This window comes from Leptinotarsa decemlineata, unplaced genomic scaffold, assembly GCF_025532065.1.
Source record: "Leptinotarsa decemlineata unplaced genomic scaffold, Ldec_3_MD MMD2_tig00000199_RagTag_RagTag, whole genome shotgun sequence".
Classification (NCBI taxonomy): Eukaryota; Metazoa; Arthropoda; class Insecta; order Coleoptera; family Chrysomelidae; genus Leptinotarsa; species Leptinotarsa decemlineata.
In genome coordinates this window covers 17,361,952-17,388,325 of record NW_027412544.1, presented here as the reverse complement: position 1 = coordinate 17,388,325, position 26,374 = coordinate 17,361,952, and the positions used below count along the sequence as shown (strand labels likewise).

Sequence of the window (26,374 nt, the reverse complement as noted above, 5' to 3'; positions counted from 1 at the left end):
CTTCTAATTTGACTTGTTTGTATATTTAATACTTTCTAGTATCACATCGTCCTACAATAAATTTAAAAAAATGCTTTTATCAATTGGTTTTTCCTGTTTTTGGTTCATATACGCTCTTACTGGAAACTATAATTAGATCCACTGTATAGAATTAATCCAACAAAAACAGAATTCAGCAGCAAAACTGTAACAATAGCAGAACTGTAACATTTTTCTTGAGGCATTCTTCACCAATCAAGTTGGCGTCACAAGAAGATATTCCTGATGAAGTAGGTGATTGCTTCAGTGGAGAAAATGAACTTCGCTCTTTATTTTCCACCTTTCTTTAAAAACATTTTTTATTGTAGATGTACTGTATGTGGAAAATAATAACGACGTATTATTATTATTATCATAATGTAAACTGATCGTTTCCTCATGATGTTTGTGATTGTGAAACATATGCAGAAAAATGTCGCAGCCGTGGTGCGTAGAAAAGCGTTTTTCTCGAAAAGCTCTTGAAAACCGACTGGTTTGTTGAAAGAAATATTTCGATGGTCAATGCTCACGATTTAACATTACAACTTGAATTTGTTTGTAATTCAATAGGACTTTTGCTATGCTCATTTCTTCAATAGAGACTGGTTTCTCCACTTTAACATAGCTTGGATCATAAATTTTATTTGAAAAATATTTGGGTTGTTTGTGGGATATTAAATATCCATTTTTAAACAGATTCACTTTATGTCGGATTCTGAGATATTCACGTTACTACTAGAAATATGAAGCCTTGATTTTCTTATCATTGTATTCTTTTTGGTTATTATGCAAAAATATCTTTCAACTCCGCGTTAAAACTTTCAGCTGCGAAGACAGTGACAGCTGATGTTTGAACATCTAAATTGGACTTTTCTAAAGGGTAGTTGATATAAAATAGGAATAAAGTTAGATATGAAATGGATCCCTGAGGAACACCAGCGTTGATTGTAAAGGAGCTCAAGAAACATCAAAGGCCATAAACAAAAATCAAAGGACAAGAGATCGAAGTTCAGTTAGTAAACCCTTTGGTTCTGGAACATTAGAACACAAATTTTTTAAAACTTGAATTTTTTTTTAAGGATACTCATTCACGACTTACTGATTTTAAAGTTTCATGAATTCCATTACCGATCCCAATTTAATATTTGCCACAAGAATTTCCATGAACAGTAATACTGTTTTTTCACTATATATTATGTACACTAGAGTACCAAAAAATATTTACTATTGTAATATGCAAATTCTAATGCAAATTATGAGTGTTGTTGATTTCTAACTTTGTGAGTCTGAATCGAACCAAGTTTTATTGGTTTTCAATTGTGCCAACTACGATTCGAATCTAGTTCTATCAACTTAAAATAGATTATTAGCTATTGAATATAGTGATTTTACAGACTAACAAATCTGCAGCATACCTACAAGTAAATTATATTTTCCATTTTTATTGATTTTCTCATTCACTGGAGACATTGAAAACACACATTATGTGCCAACGTCCTGTTTTCAAGGAAACAATAAAGATAAAGAGCATCTGTGTTATTTCATTCAGTGTTTATTCAAAACATCTCTATGGCAATTTGTCGTCTATACCTCAATTCAGAAATTAAACAATCGATATTTGGGTTGGCCTTACCTTTCTTGGTTTAATTCCATTTCTAATAATAGTAACGATTCGAGGTCGAACACAGTCTGGCGATATAATTTTGGGTACATTTATATTTTGGACAGTAAATTTCGAATTTGACAGTCTTTTGGGCCTCAACGTATCCGTTTTGGAATATTCAGTCCTTTTAAACACCTCTCCCTTGCCGCAGACCACATATTCTTTGCCGTCTTCCAGATCGTCTATACTGCAGACCTTAAAAAATCAAATTTGGTGAAATTCTGATCTTTGATTTCCTAACTAGATTTTACTTTACATAAAGCAAGAATATTGAAAAAAAATCCCTTTCCTTATTTGAAAAACCGGATTTCAAAATCGTACGAGCAGCATTTTTAATTTGGTGGCATCAAGTGTTTTAGCAATTAGCTAATGAAACTGATTTCGATTAAAACCCGTCTCATTCGAAATCACAAACACGAAAAATATAGTGTTAGGAATACATTGAAGGGCGACCATAAAATTTAAAAAGTTGATTGAAATTTGTTGACTAGTACACAACCCTAGAGTTACAGATTCTCTCACGAGTCTATAAATAGCAAAATATGACACAAACAATGTGAATATTAACAAAAAAAACAGTCCCAAAGAGCCAACTGTTTACTTTTCTACAATCGATACAAAACTCAAAAATGGCTAGCTGGTTGCGGAAAAATTTTATAAATTAATGACATACTACTAATCACTGCATAGTCAGTTTTTGAAGACAACTCGGTCCTCTGATACAAAAAATAAAAATTACCTCGCGGCTCTCTACTAGGCTTGCCCAACTTTTTTTCAACCCCTAAAACAACTGAATATGTCTAGAAAATTCACACTTTTCGATGGCCCAATTAATTAATAACAAAGCAAACAAATCTAATCCAGAAAATGAAACCAAGTTGTTTTCGCCAAATTTAGTTAGAATTCAGATAATGAAGAGAAAACTCAAAAAAATTATAATAGTTTACTAACAAACACAAACTGTTCACAAAACAAACAAAATCCGAATACCTAAGCAAAATTAGTGAAGAGAAGAAGAATGTTAATGAATAAAATTAGCGAAGCTAATATAAGCTTGTTGACAAACTGCGGGTGAAAATATGATCTTTCTTGTTGACTTCACAGTGTCAGAGAAATTTTCCGTATCATATATAGAAATAGTTCGCGTACCTAGTTCACTAACCTAAATCTCATGTAAGCATAGATCAAAAACGGTTTGTCGCCAAGATAAACTGAGACTTGAAAAAAAATAGTATGCAGTTATAAAAGTTATAGAAGTCAGTCAGTCTGTTTGAACCAACAATTCTCCCATATTATATCCCCAAGTTACTATTAAAAATATTAAAGTAATTGATTCCTCAACGAACAGCGCGAGAAGCAGATAAATGTTAAGCCATATTAAGGAAAAATATCTCCTTAAATAGTTGACAAAATCAGCAATGAATCGCAAGGTTGCAATTTTATCAATTTGGTGGAATATGGATTATGTATGGGTGAAGAACCACCTAGGATGAAAACAAATTGAATTATTGTGTCAAATAATTTCTTGTGTAATAAAAACTACAACTCCGAAATTTGGCGTAAATCCCGATAATTGGTCACTTTTTTATTAGCAATACCAGGGAATTTCAAAATTGTAGGAAATCACTGATGGGGAAAATGTTAAAACTACAAAAATGCTTGGTAGAACACAAACAAATTTGAAAAATTGTTTCATTGGTCGAACTACTTATACTCTGGGTCACAAGATCCTTGTTTTTGAACTTCTGTCTAACGTCACCGAAAATTATGATCCAGGGCTCATTCGATTCGGAATGATCTCTAGAAACTTTTTGAAAAATTTCAAGAGGGGCTCGAAAAAATTTCAAAAGTTATAAACAATTTAATAAAAAAAGGAGGATTGGGTTTCTTGCAAATATCTCGGAAAATATTAAAGATATCCGAAATTTGAAAAAAGCAAAAATTTTTTTTTTAAGAAACGATGTTGTTTTTGATTCATCACTGGTGAAAAATCCCCTCAAAAAATTTCAAATATCTTATAAACAACACATTTATTTATAACAATTTTTTAAACAAATAGAGCTGAAAATTATGAAGAATCATTTTTATGTAACTTTATATAATGAGAATACGAATAAATTTTTATATTACAATTTTTTTTTTCATTGCTTTAATTGAATTTTTCACTTTTTAACGTCTTTGATTATTAATAACAAAGTGGAAAATACAAATTTTTCAATTTTTCTAACGGGTAAGAAGTAAAAAAATTAGAGGTTTTTAGTTTAAAAATTATCAGGGTTTTTATGTAAATTTAAAACTTGTGAAAATTAGTTAATTAACTAAAGGATATCTAAAAAAAATAATCACGGGAAAACAATTTTTTCCATGGATTTTCATTTATTCAAGTGTCAGAAGGTATGTGATTTTTTTATCTTAATAATGAAATTTAATGGGTTAAAATAATTTTTATTGTTCAAATATCCATATCGGTCAGCCCGTGCGGGACGCGCACCGCCTGCTTTTACCGCTATTTTCGCCTCTAAACTGAAAATATAAATATTGGTGATAGAGTTCCGGGAGGTGGGACTTTTTACAGGAAATTTCCTCTTCTTTGCAGGTCTTTTTTCAAAATTTGGATATCTTTAATGATTTCCGAGATATATGCAAAAAACCAAACCCCCCTTTTTTACTAAATTGTTTAAAACTTTTGCAATTTTTTCGAGCCTCTCTTGAAATTTTTCAAAAAGTTGCTAGAGGTCATTCCGAATCGAATGAGCCCTGGATCATAATTTTCGGTGCCCTTGGACAGAAGTTCCAAAAAAAAGGATCTTGTGACCCAGACTATTAGAAGGATCGCATTCGCTGATCGTGACAAGTCATTTAATAGCCACAACAGAATACTGCATTCGATGTCAGATTGAATTTTTTAGAGCTATTGAAGTTTCTTTTTAGAAAATATCAAATCAACCGATGAAAGAAGCACTTATTCGATCAGTCAATAACGACAAGAAGTAGGTGAATGACATACAGACGTTACTTCAATGAATAAAAAGAATGATTTCTTTGTATTTATTTGTAATGGAATAAACGAGAGCGAGACCACAGCGCGGATGGAATGCAATGAACGATGTTTATTATTCGAAATGAAATTTATTTTTCTATTCGTCAACCACAATTGAATACTGATGTCTTCTCATGTATAACACGTATAACAGTATCCTTTATAGAGAACTAAATAGTGTGTTGAATTCGATGAGGAATGGTTTTGATAAATGATTACAATAAATAAACTTACAACACACAAAGAACATTTCGGACACATGCCTCATTGGCAAATATAAGAATCTTTATACCTATATTGTCTCGAAACGATATGTTACTGAGTCAAATAAGATTTGAGAAATTTGAAATATTGTGTTTCACAAGATCCGTTTTACCTGACCTACGAAACCGAAAATTATGATCCAAGGGTGAGGGATTCGGAATGGTATACAGGGTGTAACTAAATAAGTGTAAAACATTTAAGAAGGTGATTCCTCATCGAAAAAAAGATAGGATATTTCATATAAAGAAACTTCATTGGAGCATCCCTTGTTAAGATACAGCCCCTTAAAGGGGGTACATAAAATTTGTATAACAATTTTTTTCACAAGCACTAAAAAAGTTACAATATTGAAATTAACCTGACGTTTTGTACTACCAAAAAGACATTTAGCCAGAAATTTATTTGGTTTTCCCCATGGTTTTAAGGGGTGGAAAACGCAACCCCTAAAATTTATTTCCAATGTAACTTTTTGTCTTATTATTTGTTTACCATTTAAAAATTTATTTCCGATAGCCTGTTTCATTCTAAACAAAAAATGTCTTTTGGGTTTTTTGCCCAAAATAAACCAGTTCGCAGCAAAACATTATTTTAGGAACAACTACAGAGATACATCGTCATAAATGCAAAAATACGAAACTAATCTATCTAGTAAGTTGCTATTAGCGATAGTGACAATTAAATTGGTATGACGTCAATTTCGAAAATTCACGTTTGTGAATTTTCGAAATTGAATTAATACTAATTGTGTGTTGTTGTTCTGTTCCTAATTTGTTACTTTAATAATTCACTTGTTATCAAAATGGCATACACAAATGAGGAAATGGCTGATATGCATTACGTTTACGGTCTGTCGCAGGGGAATGGGTTAGAAGCTGAAATGTATCCTCAACGGCAGCATCCTTCACATATAATATTTGCTCGACTTCATCAACGATTACGAGAATATAGTTAATTCGACAAAAGAACGCAGGATTGTGGTCGCCATCGAGAAGTATGAACACCACAACTTAAGGAAGCAGTACTCAATTTGATTGAAGAACAACCTACTACCAGTACTAGAAAGATTGCTTTCCAGCTAAATGTTGATCATATGACGGTATTTCGAATTTTAAAGGAACAACTCTTATACCCTTACCATCTGCAACGAGTACAGGCACTGTTACCCCGAGACTTTCCGAACCGTCTTGAATTTTGCAATTGGATGCTGGAAATGATTAGAAGAAATTGTGACTTTCTGAAGACGATATAATTCACAGACGAATATAGTTTTTCTCGGGACAAGATTATTAATTTTCATTATTACCACATATGGGCTGATGAAAACCCTCACGCTATTGTCGAAACTAACCATCAAGAAAAGTTTTCTCTTAACCCTTCGTTAGTATTCAGGGGTATAACATACCCCAGAACTGCAAGTCTCAGCTCTCAAATCAAAACGAATTGAACTACCAACCTCTAGTGCTTAGTAGCTGTAGTTGAAACATATTCTTACAGGTACTACACACTCTCATCTCTCTCCAATGTCGCAGTTGTAAGCGATACATCTTAGAAGTCAGTCAGGGTACGACATACCCCGGAACACTTTTAATGTAACTATTTGTGTTATCAAGTTTGGAGATGAATTTCTCATTTGAAATAATATTCTGCAAAATATTGTTGATTATTTTCATGAATATTTCAGGAGTTTCACTAAAATTGTGAAATGTCTTACGAAGAAGAACAATAAAGACTCAAACATTTATGGGAAGAGTTTGGCGCCAGTTCTGATGATGATGATGAGTCATTTATTGATAGTAATTCTGAAGGTGAAGATGAAAGAATGTCATCCTTTTCTCTACATTATATCATGACGATGCTATAATTGACAATTCTGGTGACAAAAAACTACCTGAAATTATCAGCTTCTATAATTCCACCAAGGCCGGTGTAGACACATTGGATGAGTTATCTGCTAATTAGTATATGTCGAGAAACAGTCGCCGTTGGCCTGTGGCACTTTTTTTTTCATGAATTCTGCTGGAGTAAATGCTCAAGGTATATTCAAAGCAAATATGCAGTAATACAATTTTTAGAGACGACATTTTTTGAAAGAACTCGGTCTGCAACTGATATCCGAATTTCGGAATCAACGAAGACAAAACCCCTGTGTACGCCGACGACTACGGGAAAACCAAGAGGTGGAAAGTCATGAATCTAGACCTAAACCACGATGCACAAGCAAATTTGTCCAAGAAGCAAAGACAGGAAGTCGTTTTATGTATGTATGCGATGTCAGAATCCAATTTGTATGGAGCACGCAATGATGACATGCGAAAATTGTGGCAATTTCGAGAGCCCGTAACTCTTTTATATGGGAAGTTATCACTCCCAGTTTTGTAACATTCTGTTTGTGGAACAGTTTTTTAGGGTATTTCTTTTAGTTGCATATGCCATATCATGATCTCCATATTTTATGATAAATATAATTGAACTGTGTTTTTCCAGGATATAATAAACATATATTTTTCAATTGGTGATTTTTTAATTTGAAAGAAAAATATTCAACTGCTGTTTTTGCTTCATTTCACTGATAAATATGCAGAAAAACATATCTAGTTATCAAAATGACCAAATTTCGTTATCTCAGTAATTCTGAAATGACTTTTGTTGGGGGTATGCCATACATTAATCGAGATAATTTATTTGGGTACACTAACGGAGGGTTAACAAGTGGCTCGGAGTTATTGGGGATGATTTAATACGTTCAATTCTTAAGAGAAGTGCATCCAGTACTGCTGGAGGAAGTTCCTTTGGGCGTCAGAAGGGATATGTTTTTTATGCATGATGGGGCTCCCGCCCATTTTAGTCAAGTAGCACGTCAGCATTTAACTGAAACATATGCAAATCAGTGGATAGGTCGAGGAGGACCACAGAACTGGCCCTCTCGATCCCCGTATCTCAATCCTCTCGATTTCTCTATTTGGGGCCATTTACAGCATTTGGTTTATCGTACTCCTGTTCGCGATGTAGAGGACTTAAGAAATCGCATCATCGATGCGTGCAGGTTAATCAGAGAGACTCCAGGAATATTTGAGCGAATACGTGGCTCAATGCGCCGACGTCTAGACGCATGCGTAATGTCTGAAGATAGACATATTGAACATTTACTATGATTTCTACATGTTGTGTGTTTTGTTATTAATAAATTACCCTTCAATCGTTTAATGCAGGTACTAACTACAAAATAACAATAAATCCAGTTCGCATTTATGACGATGTATCTCTGTAGTTGTTCGTAAAATAATTTTTTGCTGCGAACTGGTTTATTTTGGGCAGAAAACCCAAGAGACATTTTTTGTTTAGAATGAAACAGGCTATCAAAAATGAATTTTTAAATGGTAAACAAATGATAAGACAAAAAATTACATTGGAAATAAATTTTAGGGGTTGTGTTTTCCACCCCTTACAACCATGGGGTAAACGTAATAAATTACTGGCTAAGTGTCTTTTTGGTAGTGCAAAACGTCAGGTTGATTTCAATGTTGTAACTTTTTCAGTGCTAGTGAAAAAAATTGTTATACAAATTTTATGTACCCCTTCGAAGGGCTGTATCTTAACAAGGGATGCTCCAATGAAATTTCTTTATGTGAAAGATCCTATCTTTTTTTCGATGGGGAATCACCTGCTTAAATGTTATACACTTTTTATTTAGTTACACCCTGTATACCATTCCGAATCCAATCACCCTTGGATACATTTTATGATTTTTTTGAAGAAGGGTCGACAAAATTATAAAAGTTATAAGCAATTGATAAAATAAATAATAGTTTAAAAACTAAAAAACACGCTTCATGGCAACACAAACTGAAAAATAAAAAATAATTCGAAACTAATTTAAGATTGTCGATAAAAAGTCCTATGGCTTGATGTAACTAATGACTTTTTAGTAAATAGATTTATTTTGTTTTCATACTTATTGAAAGTCATTAGTTACATCAAGCCATAGGACAATCTTAAATTAGTTTCGAATTATTTTTTTGGTTGTGTTGCTATTAAAACGTTTCTTTTAGTTCTTTATACTATCATTCATTTTTCACTTTTTAGTTTGGCTTGCTATTTAATATAAAATATTTACGCATGCGCAGTCAGTGTAGTTGTCTCGCTTGCTCTCACACAGATTGTGTGAGGAAATTATTTAATCTTGGCGATCCTGATCAGGATAACGAGATAAACTTACGAAATTATTGTATTGTCACCGATTCTTGATAAGTGTACAAAGTTTAAAGTACATCTGTCTGTTTTAAGTTGGTCAAAATAGAGTCGGTTACAAACAAACGAACATACAAGTGAAACTAATAAAAGCGCGATAAAAATCATCTGAGATACCTTTAATCCAAAAACAGATCCTTAAAGAACAGGATTTTTTTTAAAAAGAGTTCCACCTGCCGGAATTGTACAATGTCTTCGATTGTTTACAAAAAAGTGGAAAATCATGATTTTTCAATTTTTCCACCGGCGGGATGGTAGCCGTTTTCGTTGCTCCCCCCCATGCCCCCTCCCGGGTTGAGCGCCCTGAAGTAGAAGCTTTCCCCCCAGCTGTTTAGCGAGGAGAACCTACTACCCCACTCCATCCACCCCCGCTCTCCGAGCGGTCCTCAACTTACTGATGGGCACTTCAGCAAGATTGACATCTGACCTCTTTTGGTCGAAAGTCAGCCTTAAGGTGCTATTCTTTCGCGATCGGTAATTTTTCGTTGCTGTGAGTGGTTTATTGCACTCATTCAATCGACTGTCAGGTGAAACGGTGGTTCGAGCCGAGAGGCCAGACGATCGATTTTCACTGCCTATCGTTCAACCCATGCTGGGAATCGCACGGGTTGCAAATTGCAACTAGCGAAAGTTGCAATTTGCAAGTAAGTGAAGCGCACAAGGGCCACCTATTTTTATTATTTGTTTCTTGGAAATTACGACTTTGAATGTAGAAATTTCGACTTCAATCTCGAAATTTCGAGTTTAATCTCGTAATTTTTACTTTTAACTCGAAATTACGACTTTTTACTCGGAAATGCGAGATTCGTAATTTTAAAATTTCGAAATGAAAGCCCAAATTTCGAGATTGAAGTCGAAATTTCGAGATTGAAGTCGAAATTTCGAGATTAAAGTCGAAATTTCGAGATTAAAGTCGAAATTTCGAGATTAAAGTCGGAATTTCGAGATTAAAGTCGGAATTTCGAGATTAAAGTCGGAATTTCGAGATTCAAGGTCGTTATTTCCAAGAAATAAATAATAAAAACATGTGACCCTTTTGCGCTTCCATAGTAAATTGAAAAATGTCGGTGAAACGTTTTGTCGACAGGTTTTTTTGTTCAAGTGTCTGATTCGATCAACGCCCAACTTTCACCTCGAAATTAAAATGATAAATAATGTCGGTACAGCTCCGGGAAGTTTGTCACTTTTCAAGCAAATTTTCTACTCTTCAAGTACCTTTTTTTTTAATATTATCGGCAACTGCAGCAGTTTCCGACTGAATTAATTTATTACATTTTTCATAAAGATATCTTTTGTTTGCTTGCTAAATGTATCTAGGTGAACGCTAAATAAACATAATCTAGAGTCGCTTAGCGTCTGTCTTATCTGTTATTCTCAAAGTTCTTAGAGAGAAAGTTCACATTTCTCTCCCTCTGCTCTGAAAATATAGCATACTTATACTCGTATGGTATAGTGTGACGCGAGATAGAATTTACCATGTTGAAAAAAATTTACATTTCAGTTTTCTAGTGATTTTTATTTTTGTGATCTTCGCAAAAAACGTTGTTTTTGTTGAAAAAAAAATTCCAAACCCACTTTCAATGACTTTTTTAGAAGTAAGAAACAGGAATGTTGGTCTTTCACTTGCAATATGTTTGCATGAAAACTTCAGTTTTCAGAATTATTTGTTTCAAATTTATGTTTTTTAAAAAGTTATCATAATTGAAATGTGTGTAATTCAAGCTAACACAGTCAAAAACACCACACTTTGTGAGGATCAAAATAAGTTCTGATTTGATTAAAAATTGCAAGATAATTTTGTTTGTGTTTAAGTTATTTAAAATTTCAGTGATCAAATGGCTCAAAAATGAAAATAAACATTACGATAAACTCTACTGAATTAATTTTTCAATTTTCATATATATTTTTTATCCCTACCTAGCACTTTGAATACTTTTAATTTAAGACGAGTTTTTATTTTATATTATAACATTCATATCTTTATACGTTTACACATTTAAATTTTTACATTTTATATGTTTTACATTAAGAACACGTTTTAGATTTTATATTCAATGTGTCTTTTTTGTAGTATGCTAAGAATAATATTCACTACTTTTTAGGAAAAATAATATCGATATTGTTAATACTAATTAGAAATATAAGCACTAAAATGTTTTGCCCGAATAACTTAAAATACATTATATCTTGACCATCTTCAAAAGAAAGAATTTCGATATTGATGTTTCGCAGACAAGTTTTCCAAAAACTCAAGTGAATCATCAATACCTATGTTTCCTATGATAAAAATTCAATAATAAGACTCGTTTTGACAAACCTTTCCTTATATCTATATTAATCGCCCATTTTTTCTATTGTATGCTTTTATAAATATATGTAATTTGGTGATTAATGAACTACTATTACTATCATATTATGGACATTGTTATCAATCATTGAATGAAAGGTGGAACTGGAACCTCTGGCATGGAATGAATTCAGCCAACACCCTTCTCGACGCGCCTATCACCAACCAAGAAGTAGACTCCATCTCCAAGAGACGGCAATTTGGTTGGTAAAACACGTGTCGAGATTTTTTTTGCAGCACATAGCATTAAATGAGGCATTTTGTTCATAATTTGTTCTTGCCGTTTCTATATAAAATGTGCGAAACGATCTAGTTTCATAAGCAGATACATTGAAATTGATTTTTGATAGAAGACAGGGATCATCCACTTGCCTGAAATGTATTCAGTTACGCGGTAATACTTGTGTAGATTTATTTCCTACCTGCCTGTTTATGAACAGCAAAGACTTTTGAGTCCTCTTATTAACAATTTGAAACTGAACAAATCGGGAGTTGTTTGCCTGTTTTGAACAGCAACGATTTGTTATTAACGACTGCTAAAACAATGAAAAGATCGCGAGTAATCAGTTCAGATGTTGTCTTCGAAAAAAATCAGTTCAATTAATTTTGTAAATAAAAGGCTTACAATAATAATAATAATAATGTTTATTTCAGAAAATGAAATACATATAAATATAAACGAAAAGAAATGCAGAAATAAACATGACAAACCACTGAAGCTCATAGAGCTTGTGCATGACATGACTGCAACAAATATTCTTATATGGTTAATCGAAAAAAATCGACCAGACGAAATTAATGATATAGAAAATGTATATTTTTCACATAGTCAATTGTATCTGGCATGTTTTATTTGTTCTTGCGCTTGATAACAAAATGAAAAATGTCGAATATTACATTCAATTAATGAGTCCCAAAGCCAAACATTGTCCGTTTGCGGCTTGGATTTGAGCACACCATGTTTTTCACACGGACAATTATACGTGGCATGCTCTCGAGTAGACAAACCATCCAGTTTGTTTGTATTAGCTAAACATAGACTTTTTTTCATAAACTACACCTTACGATTTGATCTCCACAAACTTCATTTGAGAAATATATGCTTCGCTAACACAGTAGCCTCTTCAACAGTGATTTGAATACATAGACTAACGAAAATTATTGTACACACTATAACATTAGGGGATTGATATTATTTGTGTTATTGTTCTGATAAAAATAATTTATTTGACGAAACAACATTTGCCGGGTCAGCTAGTTAAAACATGAATAAAAGTAGAATTATAGGAGTACATATAGATAAAGCAGGCGCGAATGATGAATTGTCAATTTACTTCCATTTATACTTGTAAATATTTATATTCTTTTTTGTGGGAACATATGGTTCAGCATAGGCAATAGGGCACAAGTATATAAGAAATCTTTGACTTCCTAATGTGCTTACTTTAGTAATTCTTGAAGTTTTTTGTTTGCATCTGGCATTGTGCAAATGATCTACAGTCAATAATTTTCTTTCACATCTTCTATGATATATTGCAAGACTCGGTAATTATAGATGTATATATATATATATATATATATATATATATATATATATATATATATATATATATATATATATATATATATATATATATATGTAAAAATTTAGATTCTCTGAAAAGTGCTTCAGACGGATAGGTATAATCTCTATTAAAAATAATTCTGATGAGTAATTTTTGAGTGATGTTGATAACCCTAAGATGATCATCAGTAATACCTCCCCACAAAATTATTCCATAGTTGATATGGGACTGTACTAGAGTGAAATATAATGTTCGTATATGTGCTATATCATAAATATTTCTGGAAAACTTAAATTTGTTCAGTAGAGACCTTATTTTATTCGCAACATATTCTGCGTGCTTATTCCACCTTACATTTTTATCTATCATTATGCCAAGATATTTTATATGTTCTTTCTTATTTATAATCATTATGTCATTGTCACTACGGAATTCTAACTAAGTATAATTTAGCAAATTGTTGAGATGAGTGGAAGGTACAAAATGAGTTTTTTCATATTGATTGTCACCAACCTGCTCTTAAACCAACTGACAATTTTTATAAAATCTCGCTCAACCTTGTCTTTCAATTCTTTTCAAGTATCAGCACGATATAGTACGGCTGTGTCATCAGCGAAACTAATAATCATACTTCCTGAATTTACCCTAAACATACCCTTCAAGTGAATAATAAATAAGAGAGGCCCCAATACCGTTCCTTAGGGGACTTCATATATCGCGTATTAAATATGGCTTGATGGATTATGCAATAGGAAGGCCTAAGAAGCAACATGAGCGGTTCCCAATAGTGGTGATTCTTCTGACAATCGAGTTTTTATTCCCGTGCATGATGCTTGCAGAGTTGAAATGGAAGCAAGAGAAGAGTTAGATTACTTTCCACAGACTTGGATCCGACAATGTATTTGCCATTTCCGTTGAATTATTTTGTGTTTTGTTTCAACAAATGCCCCCCTCCAACTATACAGTTTACGTATGGTATTGATAATTACGAAAAGCTACCATTTCTGGATGTACGACTTGTAAGATATGCCAATAACACAAATAACAATGGATTTGAAATGTACCGGAGCTGAGACGGATCATAAAGGGTGTTTATTAAACATGCGGCAAAAAAATGAAGGGACTACTCCTTGGACTATTCTAAGGATATTTTGTCCTCTGATGATTTTCAATAGGGCGCTTTGTTTCGAAGATACAGGGCGAATAAGATTTTCGACAATAACAATTTTGCTAATTTTAAAATTCTTAATGTGGCCGAAATAAAAGTATAGCGTACTACACTGGACCTACCAAGTAATAAAAAATCTAACAATTCCGTTGGTACCTATCAACAACATTCCGATTACTACAAACGGCTGCAGACATTCAATTTGCTGGGTGTAACACAATAATTTTCAACAGTTCTTGTAGATTGTTCTTGTAGAAATTTTTGGTAATAAATTGTTATTGTCGATTATTGTCGAAATTCTTTTTCGCATCGTATCTTCGAAACAAAGTGTCCTATCAAAAATCATCAAAGGACACAATATCCATAGAATAGTCGAAGGAATAGACCCTTAAATTTTTGCCGTATGTTCAATAAACACCCTGTTTAATTCCTGGTGCATCTAAATACGGTACGAGTGAAATTTGTATATTGTTTATTACCCTAGAAATGCTCCGTCTGCTTATCCCTGTATCTTTCTCGATCTTACGTTGACTCGTATGAGGGTTTTCTATGATTGATCCAATAATAAGAAATTCATTTTCCTCATTTCCAATGATAGTTTTTGGTCTATTTTTCTTTTGATAAGCTACACTTCCAGTCCTACGAAATTCATGTAGCAATCGTTTGAAAATCGACTTGTGGATGATTCCGGTCGGGATATTTTTGGGCATACACCCTCAACGCCAAAAGGCAATTCTCTAAACACTCACCAATCGATTAAAAGATATCTACCCGTTCTGGAAAAGGATAAGTTTTCATTTTCAGCGGTAATAATCCAGTGAATGGTTTGAATAATGTAAAACACAATAACTATTAATAAGAATTCTTTCAGCAAGTTGAATAAATATCGTTTGAAAGCTCAGAGTAATAATAAGACATAGAGTTGCCATGCCTATACCATTACAATACATGTATTCTGAAGCGGGTATCGGACTATCTTTTTTTGTACAATTCATGGGCTTGGGGGGTGGCGGGTAATGAGAGGTTATGGAGAGTTTGTTTACATTTGAAGTAAGTTGGACCATGAAACAGTGGCGGTTTGTTTAGTTGATAATCGGAGGGATAATATATATTTATAAAATAAACCATTTCAGGTGAAAATGTATTCTATTCGAATAGTTCCTAAAGGAAATCTGATTTATTATTAATGATTATGGAAATGAGGCCAGGTTTTTTACCACCTACTAGATTTTTATTTATGTATGGCTTTATATAATGAAGCGAATGATTTACTGGGTTAAAATTAAATTATTTCAAATTAACTAATTCATAACAATGATAAATATTAATTTCAAAAGTAATGAACTTTGCTTCATATAAGTAATCAGATGAAGAAATGTGTGATTTATTCTTAGATTTGATGAACAAGCGGTACGGTTTGTGAGGTCCGATATAAAGAATTTTCGATTAGAAATCATGAATATTTATAATTACGATTGAGGTTTCATATTATTATGCGATTTCATTCAAAATTGGTATCCAGGGGTCTTTGTGGACCGACATTATTATTTTTTTCTATAATTCATGCTAACGAGTTCTATAACTACGAAAAATCATTATTGTAAATATGACACACATATGAAAAAATATATGTTTCATATGTGTGTCATAGGTCATATTCATTCTGTGATCAACAGATTAAAAAACTTTCTGCTCAATGTTCAGTTTGTATACCAAATAGTTATTCTTGTGCAACCTGTGTTAAATGTTATTGCTCACTTAACAACTAACCTACGCCACACAAAGAATGTGATTTCCGTTTTGGTTTTTCCTTCTTTGCACGAGGCTCTCGAGTTGCATACAGACAATATTCAATAAGAAATGACGGTTGTGATATTTTTAATCTTTTTTTTTTGTTGGGATATGTCAAATGATGAAATAATATAAACCTAGTTTCAAAAATTTTATTTATAAGAATAAGATCAAAAAAATGATCATTAAAAAAATCAAAAATATTCCCTTTCATAATGTCGGTCCACAAAGACCCCTAGATACCAAATTTGAATGAAATCACATAATAATATCAAATCTCAATCGTAATTGTAAATATTCATGATTTCTAATTTGAAAATTTTTTATATCGGACCTCACAAACCGAACCGCTTGTTTATCAAATCTGAGAATAAATCACAAATTTCGTCATCTGATTTTATGAAGCAAAGTTCATTACTTTTGAAATTAACATTTATCATTGTTATGAATTAGTTCATTTGAAATAATTTAATTTTAACCTAGTAAACCACGCGCTTTATTATAAAGCCATACATAAATAAAGTAGGTGGTAGAAAAACTGGCATCATTTCCATAATCATTAATAATTAATAATAAATCAGATTTCCTGTAGGAACTAGTTGAACAGAATACATTTTTACCTGAAATGATTTATTTTATAAATATATAATATCCCTCCGATTATCAGCTAAACCAACCGCCACTGTTTTATGGTCCCACTTACTTCTCGTAAACAAAGTTATGCTGCCTTCAATGTAAGGATGGAAAAGGCCTCTCTATTGTCTTTTGTTACTCTGAGTTTGAAAGCTATATTGATTCAAATAATTCATTTAAATAAGAACTACTATTTGAAAAAGCCAATATCTGAAAAACTTAGGTTAGGTATAGGAAACGCCAAACTGAAATGAATGATAATTGAACTTTATATTGTCCTAACCAAAAAAAAAACAGAATGTTCTGTTTGAAATAATAAAGTTAACTTTTGTACAAAATTATGAAAAAGTGAAAATGATTTTTGAACATTCTGTATAATATTGAAAAGGGTTTTGTCGACATCATCGAAATGCCGACTCTTTTTTGCTTGATCAGAATTAGAAAGGATGGCTTTAATTTTCTTTTGCAGCCTTAATCAATATACATAGGTATAATGAAATGGGGAAATGCCCGAAAAAATTAATGGTTTCGTTTACAGGGACCGTGTCATATGGGGTGCCCCACCATGTATAGAAAGACTACTAGCACTTTCAAATATATTCCTGCTAGATCCCACCATAACTTCCGAAAATATAGAAAAAAAAAACAGAAATTTTTCAGTTTTCAAATAAACTTTGATTTTTGTTCTCTACAAGACAGCGTTGCAAAATTTCAAGTGCGACGTTTCGTCTCGAAGGAATCATCTTTTTTTTTTTTAATGTCTAGTAAAAAATTTACACTACCTATATCAAACATCATTTTTTGAGGCATTTTCGATTACGAGTACAACAATACACAGTACAATGTGATTCGACATTATTTATATCAGGAAAAAAAGATGTTTAACAAATTTCGAAATTTGACTTGGCTCGATATTGAATCACACGTGACGTAAATCGTTGTGCATTTTCATATCATTCTGATTCAAGGTCAATACGACTAGAAATTTCGGATGGTTAAGGGATGATTTGAAGAAACAGTCACTATCAAACAGAACAAGCGACAAGTGTGCATAAAATGACAACAAATGAAGAAAATGAATCAGCGGGAATGCTGTCAACTATTCAGAATTCTCATATCAGTACCAGAGATATTGCAAGAGAGTTGAATCTGGACATAAGTTATACCTCAGTGAACTGGTTACTGAAAAAAAAGTTCATCTATACAATGAATTACACCAAAAACTTTATCGGAGGGATTAGGAAATTTGCTTGCTTTGTGAGGAACCACATTTACTAAAAAACATGTCGGCAACTACATGTATATCTACTACATGTCCCCATTCCTCGGAAGTGATTTGTTCAAACTCGTGCTCCGCCAGTTTCCTCACATTTTTCAACTTGAAAATTACATTCTTTTGGGACACGTTGTTTTTGACAGTAGCCCGAATAAGTTCAATGGGATTCAAATCCGGACGGTAGGGTGGAAGTCGTAAAACGTTATGTGCGTGTTCAAGCAGAACCTCATAAAATCTAATATGATGGTTTTCATTCAATTTGATCAACTCGTTTAATTCGGGTTTAAGCATGCATGCTTTTTTCGTACAGCCACCTGATTAATTTAAATATTACGGTATGGAGCATTATCGGTCACGACTATCGAATTCACATGTGAATTCTTGTAACCATTTATCATAATTTTCAGAATTCATTTCTAAATCATAATCCCCTGATGTTGTGCCTGATTTAAATATAAGCCGACAATTAGGTATAAAGCCCATGTCACCTCCTGCATGAACAATAATGAGTCCTGGTCGTTTCGCAATATTTTTAAATAACACTTTGGTTGATTCATCCGTCCATTCTTGGAAGATATACCTATGTCCACTATGAAGGTATGTTTCATCAAGAAACATAATTGGTCGCTGTTGGCTACAAAAATAATTGATTTTTTGTAAATACTTGATCCTCAATACTCTAATGTCCATTTTATCTATCAAAATTTGTTTCTTATTTTCAGTCCTTCTCCATTTGAAATCTATTTTCTTCAAAATTATACGAAGTGATGTTTCGGAAGCCACAACTCTCAAAACGTCATTAATTCTGTGTTGGAACTTTTTTACCGTAATACGACACCAGTCCGTCTTATGAAAGTCGTAAATAATCCCTCTAATATTGGAATACTCATACTCAGGAATATCAGTTACTGGTGCTCTTCTAGGCCGCTCCTTTCTTGGGGTGGAAAATTTTACTTCTCCGTTATTTGCAGAAATTAATTGCTCTCCTTCTTTAACCACTCTTTCAACTAATAAAAAATATTTGTGTTGAAATAGTTATTTTTATATTTATTTAATGTTACCTGTAGCGAAAGATGTTTTATTTTTCACATTTGATAACGTATCCGACTCACATTTAACGCTTTGATAATAGTTGACCTTTTTATTCACTACTGGATTAGATAAATTGACCATCAGAATAAATAGTAAATGATTGTTTGGGAAAGTATAATTGTGGATCAGGTCATTGAACTACATTTTTTGACGGTCAACTAAGTGGACAAATCTATAAAAATTTCCTATGAGAGGATTCACCAAATTTGTTGGAAGAAGTACCAATCGACATGAGGGGGGGGGGTTATATTTCTTACATGTATGTGCTCTTCCCTACAGATGATACAGAAATAAATGGCTAGGAAAAAAACCCATTCATTAGCTAGCAAAGTTCCCAAATCTCACACCATTGGTTTCTTTCTATGGAAATATGTTGAGGGAGAGATTTATTGGGAAAAATCAAAATTGTAGGTACCTAAATGGACTTAATATGAAACAACTAATCAATAGTTTATTTGTATGATTTTCACTATAAGGGTTTTACAAAAACCGCGACACGTGTTTCGCTATACAATAGCTTCTTGATTGATTAGTTGTTTAATATGGATTTTCATCAAGTACCAGCCAGTTCTATTCAATTATGGACTTGATATGGTCATTGTTAAAATAAAAGATTATTTGAACACCTGCTGTGATAATTGCCTTCCTAATGCGCTTTCAATACTTACCTATTATTACTTTCATGCCGTTATTATAATTTTTTTTAGAGAATAAGAAATCTCTATGGAGGAAATAAAGTAACAAAACTCTGAATTATCTGAAATTTTCTGGTTAGCACTTATTATTTGTGAATTTTTTGTGGATTCAAATATACCTTTTTTGGATTGTCTGAGTTACAATTTTTACCGGTTTTGAATTGCATTGATTTATTTCTTTCAACAAATTTTTCATAATTTTCCTTTAAATTAGATATGATTCTGACAGAAACAGTACTCAAACCCTACATTTCCTGAAAGTTCAGGTAATGTACTTCCGGATGTAGATTAAATAAAAGAAAACGAGAAAAAGGTTATCCCCAGTATATGACAAGCGTTATTTAATGAAACAATTTTTATAATATGGAGGATGGAAATACACCAGTTTTGAGAATATTTCGTGGGAAAATTATGTTAATCCCAATGACATATTTTGAGATATTGAGTTTTGAAAAAACCTATTTCTGGGCATGAATCACACCATAACTTCTGAACCACGTTTTATAAACTCATACAGTCCCATATTTTTGAGAAGTCCTCTATCTAAGGAGTTTGATTGCGTGAAAACATATAGGGTAGCCAACTGAAAAAACACAAGTTTGGTATGTCACACATGTACTGGTCGTGCTGTATATTATTAATTATTTATAGAACATAGCTCTAATTAATCTTTACAACTTTTGCACTAGAAATATAATTTGTTAGGTTTTCCATTTAGAAGGATATTTTGGTATATTCATGGTGGATTTTATTTTTGGAGAATATTGTGAATGATCTAACTGTCCAAAATTAATGTGAGTATGAAAACATTTTTTGGTCCAAAACTGTACTTTTTAGATACATTACATCCCAAGTGCTACATAACATCCACACGAATCAACCGATATATTATTCCACGGAATCGATTCTAAATGTTCATCTTGACATATCAGATTTGTTGATATTGTGTTAGTCCATTTCACACTCTCCTAAGCAAATTACACTATCAAAGAAAAATTGAGTAACTACGAAAAGATCTCAAAAATATACCACTCGATATATCAAGTTGATATTCTTAAAAGGGTCAATAAATAATTTTTAGAGGGTTACAACTTCGCACTTAAAAGTGAGATATAAACAATATAAAATCATAGTTTCCAATTAAATAATTTTTCTAGCGTGAATTAATTTTTCATTTTATATCATAAAAAATTTACCTTAGAATATTCTGTAAAAATTTAGTTATACTAGAAAAATTATTTCGTTAAAAACTAATATTTTAATTGATTTGAAAGGGTTATATTTTTAGGAGTGATTAATTTTTTGGGAAAGAAAGTTTTTGGCTTTCTACTACTCCATCTGATACAAAAAAAATGGATGAGAGAATCTTCCAAAGAAAGGAAGGATTAATCAATTTGAAAATAAGTAACTCTTTACATGGATGTGTAGATCATGCAAAGAAGTAACTTTCAGACACAAACTGAAAGAAAGTCCTCCTGAAACAGCTACTTTCATATAAACATTGAATTACACGAAAGAAAAAATTCTTTCGAAACAAATACTTCTATATGAACACTGAATTATATAGAAGATACTTTTCTCTATTCAGTTTGTATATCGAACATTCGTGGAGGAATAAGAATCAGATATCATTCACATGAGTTCTACTTTGAATGAATGGTAATAAATTGTACTCACATGGAACACTGTCACCCTAACTGGTATACACGTGTTTCGCCTTAAGACACTTGCCCTAAGGCTCTTCAGTACCAAATTGGATAACATTATAGAAAATACACACACTTCATTCATGAATTACGATTTTGCATGTCACGGAATAAGCTTGATCTGCTTATGTATAATATTTTAAATTGTGGGGTGGAAATTGCCACCCCAAGTCCCCTAGAACAGTCCAAATTTGGCAATGGAAAACCAATTAGATTCAGTTGCTGGTATTCTGTGAAAACTTGGTGATGCTTAAACATTTTTCTTCACATAGAAAAATAATCGTTAAAAGGGTTGAAATTAACACCATCTAGCCTTTTTGGGAAGTCATAATTTTTCATGTCAAATCGTACAAGCAAGTTAAAATTTTTCGATGAAATCAACTGAGGGATTTTTCAGGATTCTTCAATATTTTGGTAATATGAGAATTTTATCTCTCTTGAAAGTACTGATTTCTTTGATAACAATGAGTGACTTTACTTCATTCCAAACCAAATCATATGATGACATCGTTTTGCAGTGTAAAATTCACGTTCTGCATTTCATACATATATAAATCAACATTAATCTCTTACGCCACTGATCACCACGTTCGGGCATTTCAGAAGATATAGTCTGCTAAGTTAATCTACTGTCAACACATCAGTGTCGTAATTAGTATCTAAATTTATAAAAGCCTTACAAGAATTTTGACAAATTTACCCCCTGCAGATTTGAGTTTTTAGTTTTTTCAAGATTTTATCTCATACCACTTTCAATTGACGGCACCGAGTTGAAACTCATTTTTTATTTCAGTACTATAAATATATATATTTGATAGGTACCAAAATTTTGCATGGACTTGCTGACGGTCAACTCCAAATATATGTACCCTGAACCAGTTATGGGGCACTGAAATCATTAGTGCGAGACCAGATTGGGAAATAGATCAACAAGAAACCTATAGAATAGACAATGGGCAAATATATCTGGAAACACGCACCGAAAAAGTCTTTATGTGAACGCCTGAGTACCTGAAAAACTTTTTCAACAGAGCAGATATCGACTCAAGAACGATTACAGCGCTTGTCATGCACAGCGGGCAAGTAATTTGTGGACAACAAAAACTAAGTACTAACAAAGGACTGGTACAAACTTGTCCAGGGAACGATAGGAGAAAAAAGCCTGTTACACCCATTAGGCTGCAATGTTTACCAGAAACTTGAAAGTAATAAAAGAGTCAGACCCTAGATGTAGACTACAAAACATTTTTTGAGGTTATTTGATAAAAAGTTCAAAAATTCCTTAAGTTGTGGTTTTGATTCATGATTTCATTTTGAAACTTGACCACTTTATATCTCAAATTAATGTCTGTATCATTTTTTAAATCAAGACAATTTATTTAACATTTTTAGTTAAAATACAACATTCTGAATGTTTGGTTAGCTGAACTCATAGTCAAAATAAACCGCAAAAAAGTTTACATATATTTTTCAAAAGGCTAATAACCCCGCTATTTTCTATGATGTTTCTACTTCACAACATGACTAATAACAAGATTTTCTTTTGTTTTGATTATGAGCAGGAATAAGCAGTAAGTAATTGATAGTGCACAATTATTTTCTATTGTTCCAAAATGGTGACAAATCCTTGAACTTGACAAGTTCATATTGCCACTGAATCAAATGGTTTATTGTCCTGAAGCTAGGTCAAATTCTAATATAATGAGTCATCAATGTTATGGAAGATTGTCTAGTTCTAATTAATCATTTGATAACTGATTCAGAGCACTCAAACCTTGATAGATTAAATTTTGAAATATTAATTTAATAATAACAAAAAATGTAAGGTTACAATTTCTTATGAAAATAGGTATAAACAACAAAGTAAAAAAAGAAAAATTGCCGAATTGATCAGTATCATCTGTAATTTGAAAATGTGTTTTTACTTACTCAGTACAGACTGATTTTTAAAGTATATCACATAAAAATTAAATATTACACACATACTTTTGTGTAATTCAATATTTACATGACAGTAGCTGTTTCGAAAGTGCTTTCCTTCCAGTTTGTGTCTGATGGTCTCTTCTTTGCATCATCTACACATCTCTGTATAGAATTATTTTTTTGAGATCGATTGCTTAATTTCTCTCTTTGGAAGATTCCCACTTTTTTTGTATAAAGATGGAGAAGTAGAAATTCAAAATCTTTTTTTCCCAAAAATTAATCTCTCCTGGAAATATACCCTTTTCAATTTAAAGAAATAAATAATATGCCCACAAATCTCAAATTATTGAAACAAAACTAACTATAAATATTCATAGTATATATGTCTGCAAGTTCCTCTTCATCGATTGAAGAAAACACAGCAAGGATGCGATTATTGGGGCACAAAATTGTATAATAAAATTCCAGACTTTGCAAAAAAGAAACACTCGAATGAATTCTCCATCTGGCTGAAAAATGTCCTGATAGAAAAATGTTTCTATTCAATAGAAGATTTTATAAATGAATAATACATGTACTACATCTCTTGTAGGTTTACATGTGTATGATAATTTTGTATATATTTATTTATTTTATTTTGATCTGTGCATCTCTGTGTATATGTATTTTAATTTTAATTTTAATACTAAGGAAATAACGACGTTGTAATGTTTCATTTACAATGAATAAATTGATTGATTGATTGATTGATTGAATGAGACCAAGTGAATCGAAAATTCTCAATATATTTCAATTTTCTATAATTGAAGAATATTTTTGAAAAAGTTATGTATGATTTTACGATCTCTGCATGAAAAAAAATATGTATGTTTAAAATATGTTTTTTCCGTTAACTAGCTATCGCATCCCTACGTACGACAACCCTCAGAAGTCAAAACTTGTGCGAGCTAAGGACTAACGAGGTCTTACCTTTCAACGTATGATTCCTGACACGAGTTGGACGATAGCAAGTGAAAATCGAGCGTTCAGCCTGCGGCTTGAACCATCGACTCACACATCGGCCTATTGACTGAGTGAACAAAGCACACATGTCGAACCGCCCGGCTATCGACCGACTGAGGAAATTAGGTACCCTAAAATGAGTCTAAAATTCCTGCAAATTCAAAACTTGCAGTAAAGAATTTCAATTTGGTTCTGCCTGCTTAATAGTAAAGGAAATAAAACTCACTGATTGAAAAAATATGTGGAAAATCTAAGAAAGGTGGGAGTTAGAGCCTTAAAAATATCGAAAGATTTCCATATGGTTCTGTCTGCTTAACGATGGCATGAAGTGACTGTTTTAATCTGTTTTTAATCTTCCTCTTTGAAGATGATCACTTGGTGATCGAAACACGTGTCGAGGTGGTAAAAATAACGATTTGGTGTTGGGAAAAAACTCCAGTAATATTCAGTAGAACAGGAACATAAGTCATTGGCATGAACTACCATTCTAAAAATACATTACAAAACTTGACTGCAAATTTCACAAAATACAGTTGGAAAAATACAGTAACAAAAATTAATAAATTTAAAAAGTCATATAATAGTTTTGCTTAGATCTACCTAGTACTAGTTAATTGCAACGATTGTGAGAGAATTTATAAAAAAAAATGTTTTCATATTTTTCATTTCATTAGATTGTTTTACTTTTTTATTTATACCCAATGATTTGCCACTAGAATTATGTGATTTTTTTTCATACCTAGATTAATTCAATCTCTTTTTTTTATAGTTCGAACATACACAAAATGTTATCATAATCATTATTTAGGAATACTGATAAACCTAAGTGACAATATGAATATTTTAAATACTGGACTGTAAAGGTGTACTTGCCGTTAAGTTTCAAGAGGCTGCGCACTCTACTTTGTGTACAATCTCTAGCTAAAATATCAATTCGGTATATCTCCTCAAATCTCTTTACCCCTCACCACAAACTTGTGGATTTCTAGATAGAAAATACAATATTCATTTAAACTTAAAAGTTGAACTGTTACCTTTTTCCCTTCCATTGAATAAACACTTCTAACTCCACTTGGCAGTGTCACACTTTTTGTTAAAATATTCGTGAGTTCTGCTGTAAGACTATCAAACGATCTGTAACGTTCTGGGGCCACTGGAATAACAACACCATTGAAAAACTTATTGCCATTGTGATAGAATCGTATTCTTTTAGCTTTATTGGTTCTTGAAGTTGAGGAAGGTCTATGATTTTTAATGCTCAAATCCTCAAGCCCACTATCAATTTCACCATCTGACAAGAAACTATTGAAACTATTCGACGAAACACTTCTTGAACCGTTCAGATTATTCTTCGACATTTTAACGATAGTGTTTATTTTCACATAAACATTTTATTAAAATTTTATTTTCCCGGAATGAATTACACACAGGTACCGCCTATTAGTCACTCACAGCTGTCAATACTAAAAGGTATTGGAAATATAGCCAAAAAACTGATATGTTAAAGTCTTTGGAAGAATATAGAGTAATTGGTTAAAGCGGAGAAAAACTTCAAAGCTGACAAAAAAGTTGAAATACTTTTAAAATAACTGTTTACTAACGAGAAAAGGTAATAACCTCTTTTCGAATATATTGTGGGAGGGATAGGTGATAGGTGAGATAGGATGAGATATTTTTGAAACATAGAACATAGAATACATACACAAAACACAATTTTATGTTCTAAGTATATTTATATATTCGTGAGTTTTATGATACGATACGAGGTGTTCTTGTTTGGCGTTAGATATCATCAGTGGTTGACGTATACATTTTCCATTGATAAAACTAGTAGTGCACTCGATTGGCATATTTCAATATTGGTACAGTCCCAATTGAACAAAAGATTTGACTCACTAACACTGCTATAATAGAAAATATTAGGATCAGTCTACCAAGTACAG

The 26,374-nt window shown here is 32.3% G+C and overlaps 1 protein-coding gene across 1 annotated transcript in view; it reads right to left on the bottom strand.

Moving 5' to 3' along the window:
• LOC111512258 (serine/threonine-protein kinase GL21140) overlaps positions 1–26,097 on the bottom strand; it is a 50,041-nt gene extending 23,944 nt beyond the window's left edge. The window contains exons 1-2 of the mRNA XM_074173098.1: positions 25,466–26,097; positions 1,652–1,876 (exon numbers count right to left, since the gene is read on the bottom strand). Coding sequence (XP_074029199.1) covers positions 1,652–1,876; positions 25,466–25,789 — 549 coding nt within the window. The 5' untranslated portion in view covers positions 25,790–26,097. The remainder of the gene's footprint in view (positions 1–1,651; positions 1,877–25,465) is intronic.
• Between the last annotated feature and the right edge of the window lie 277 nt (positions 26,098–26,374).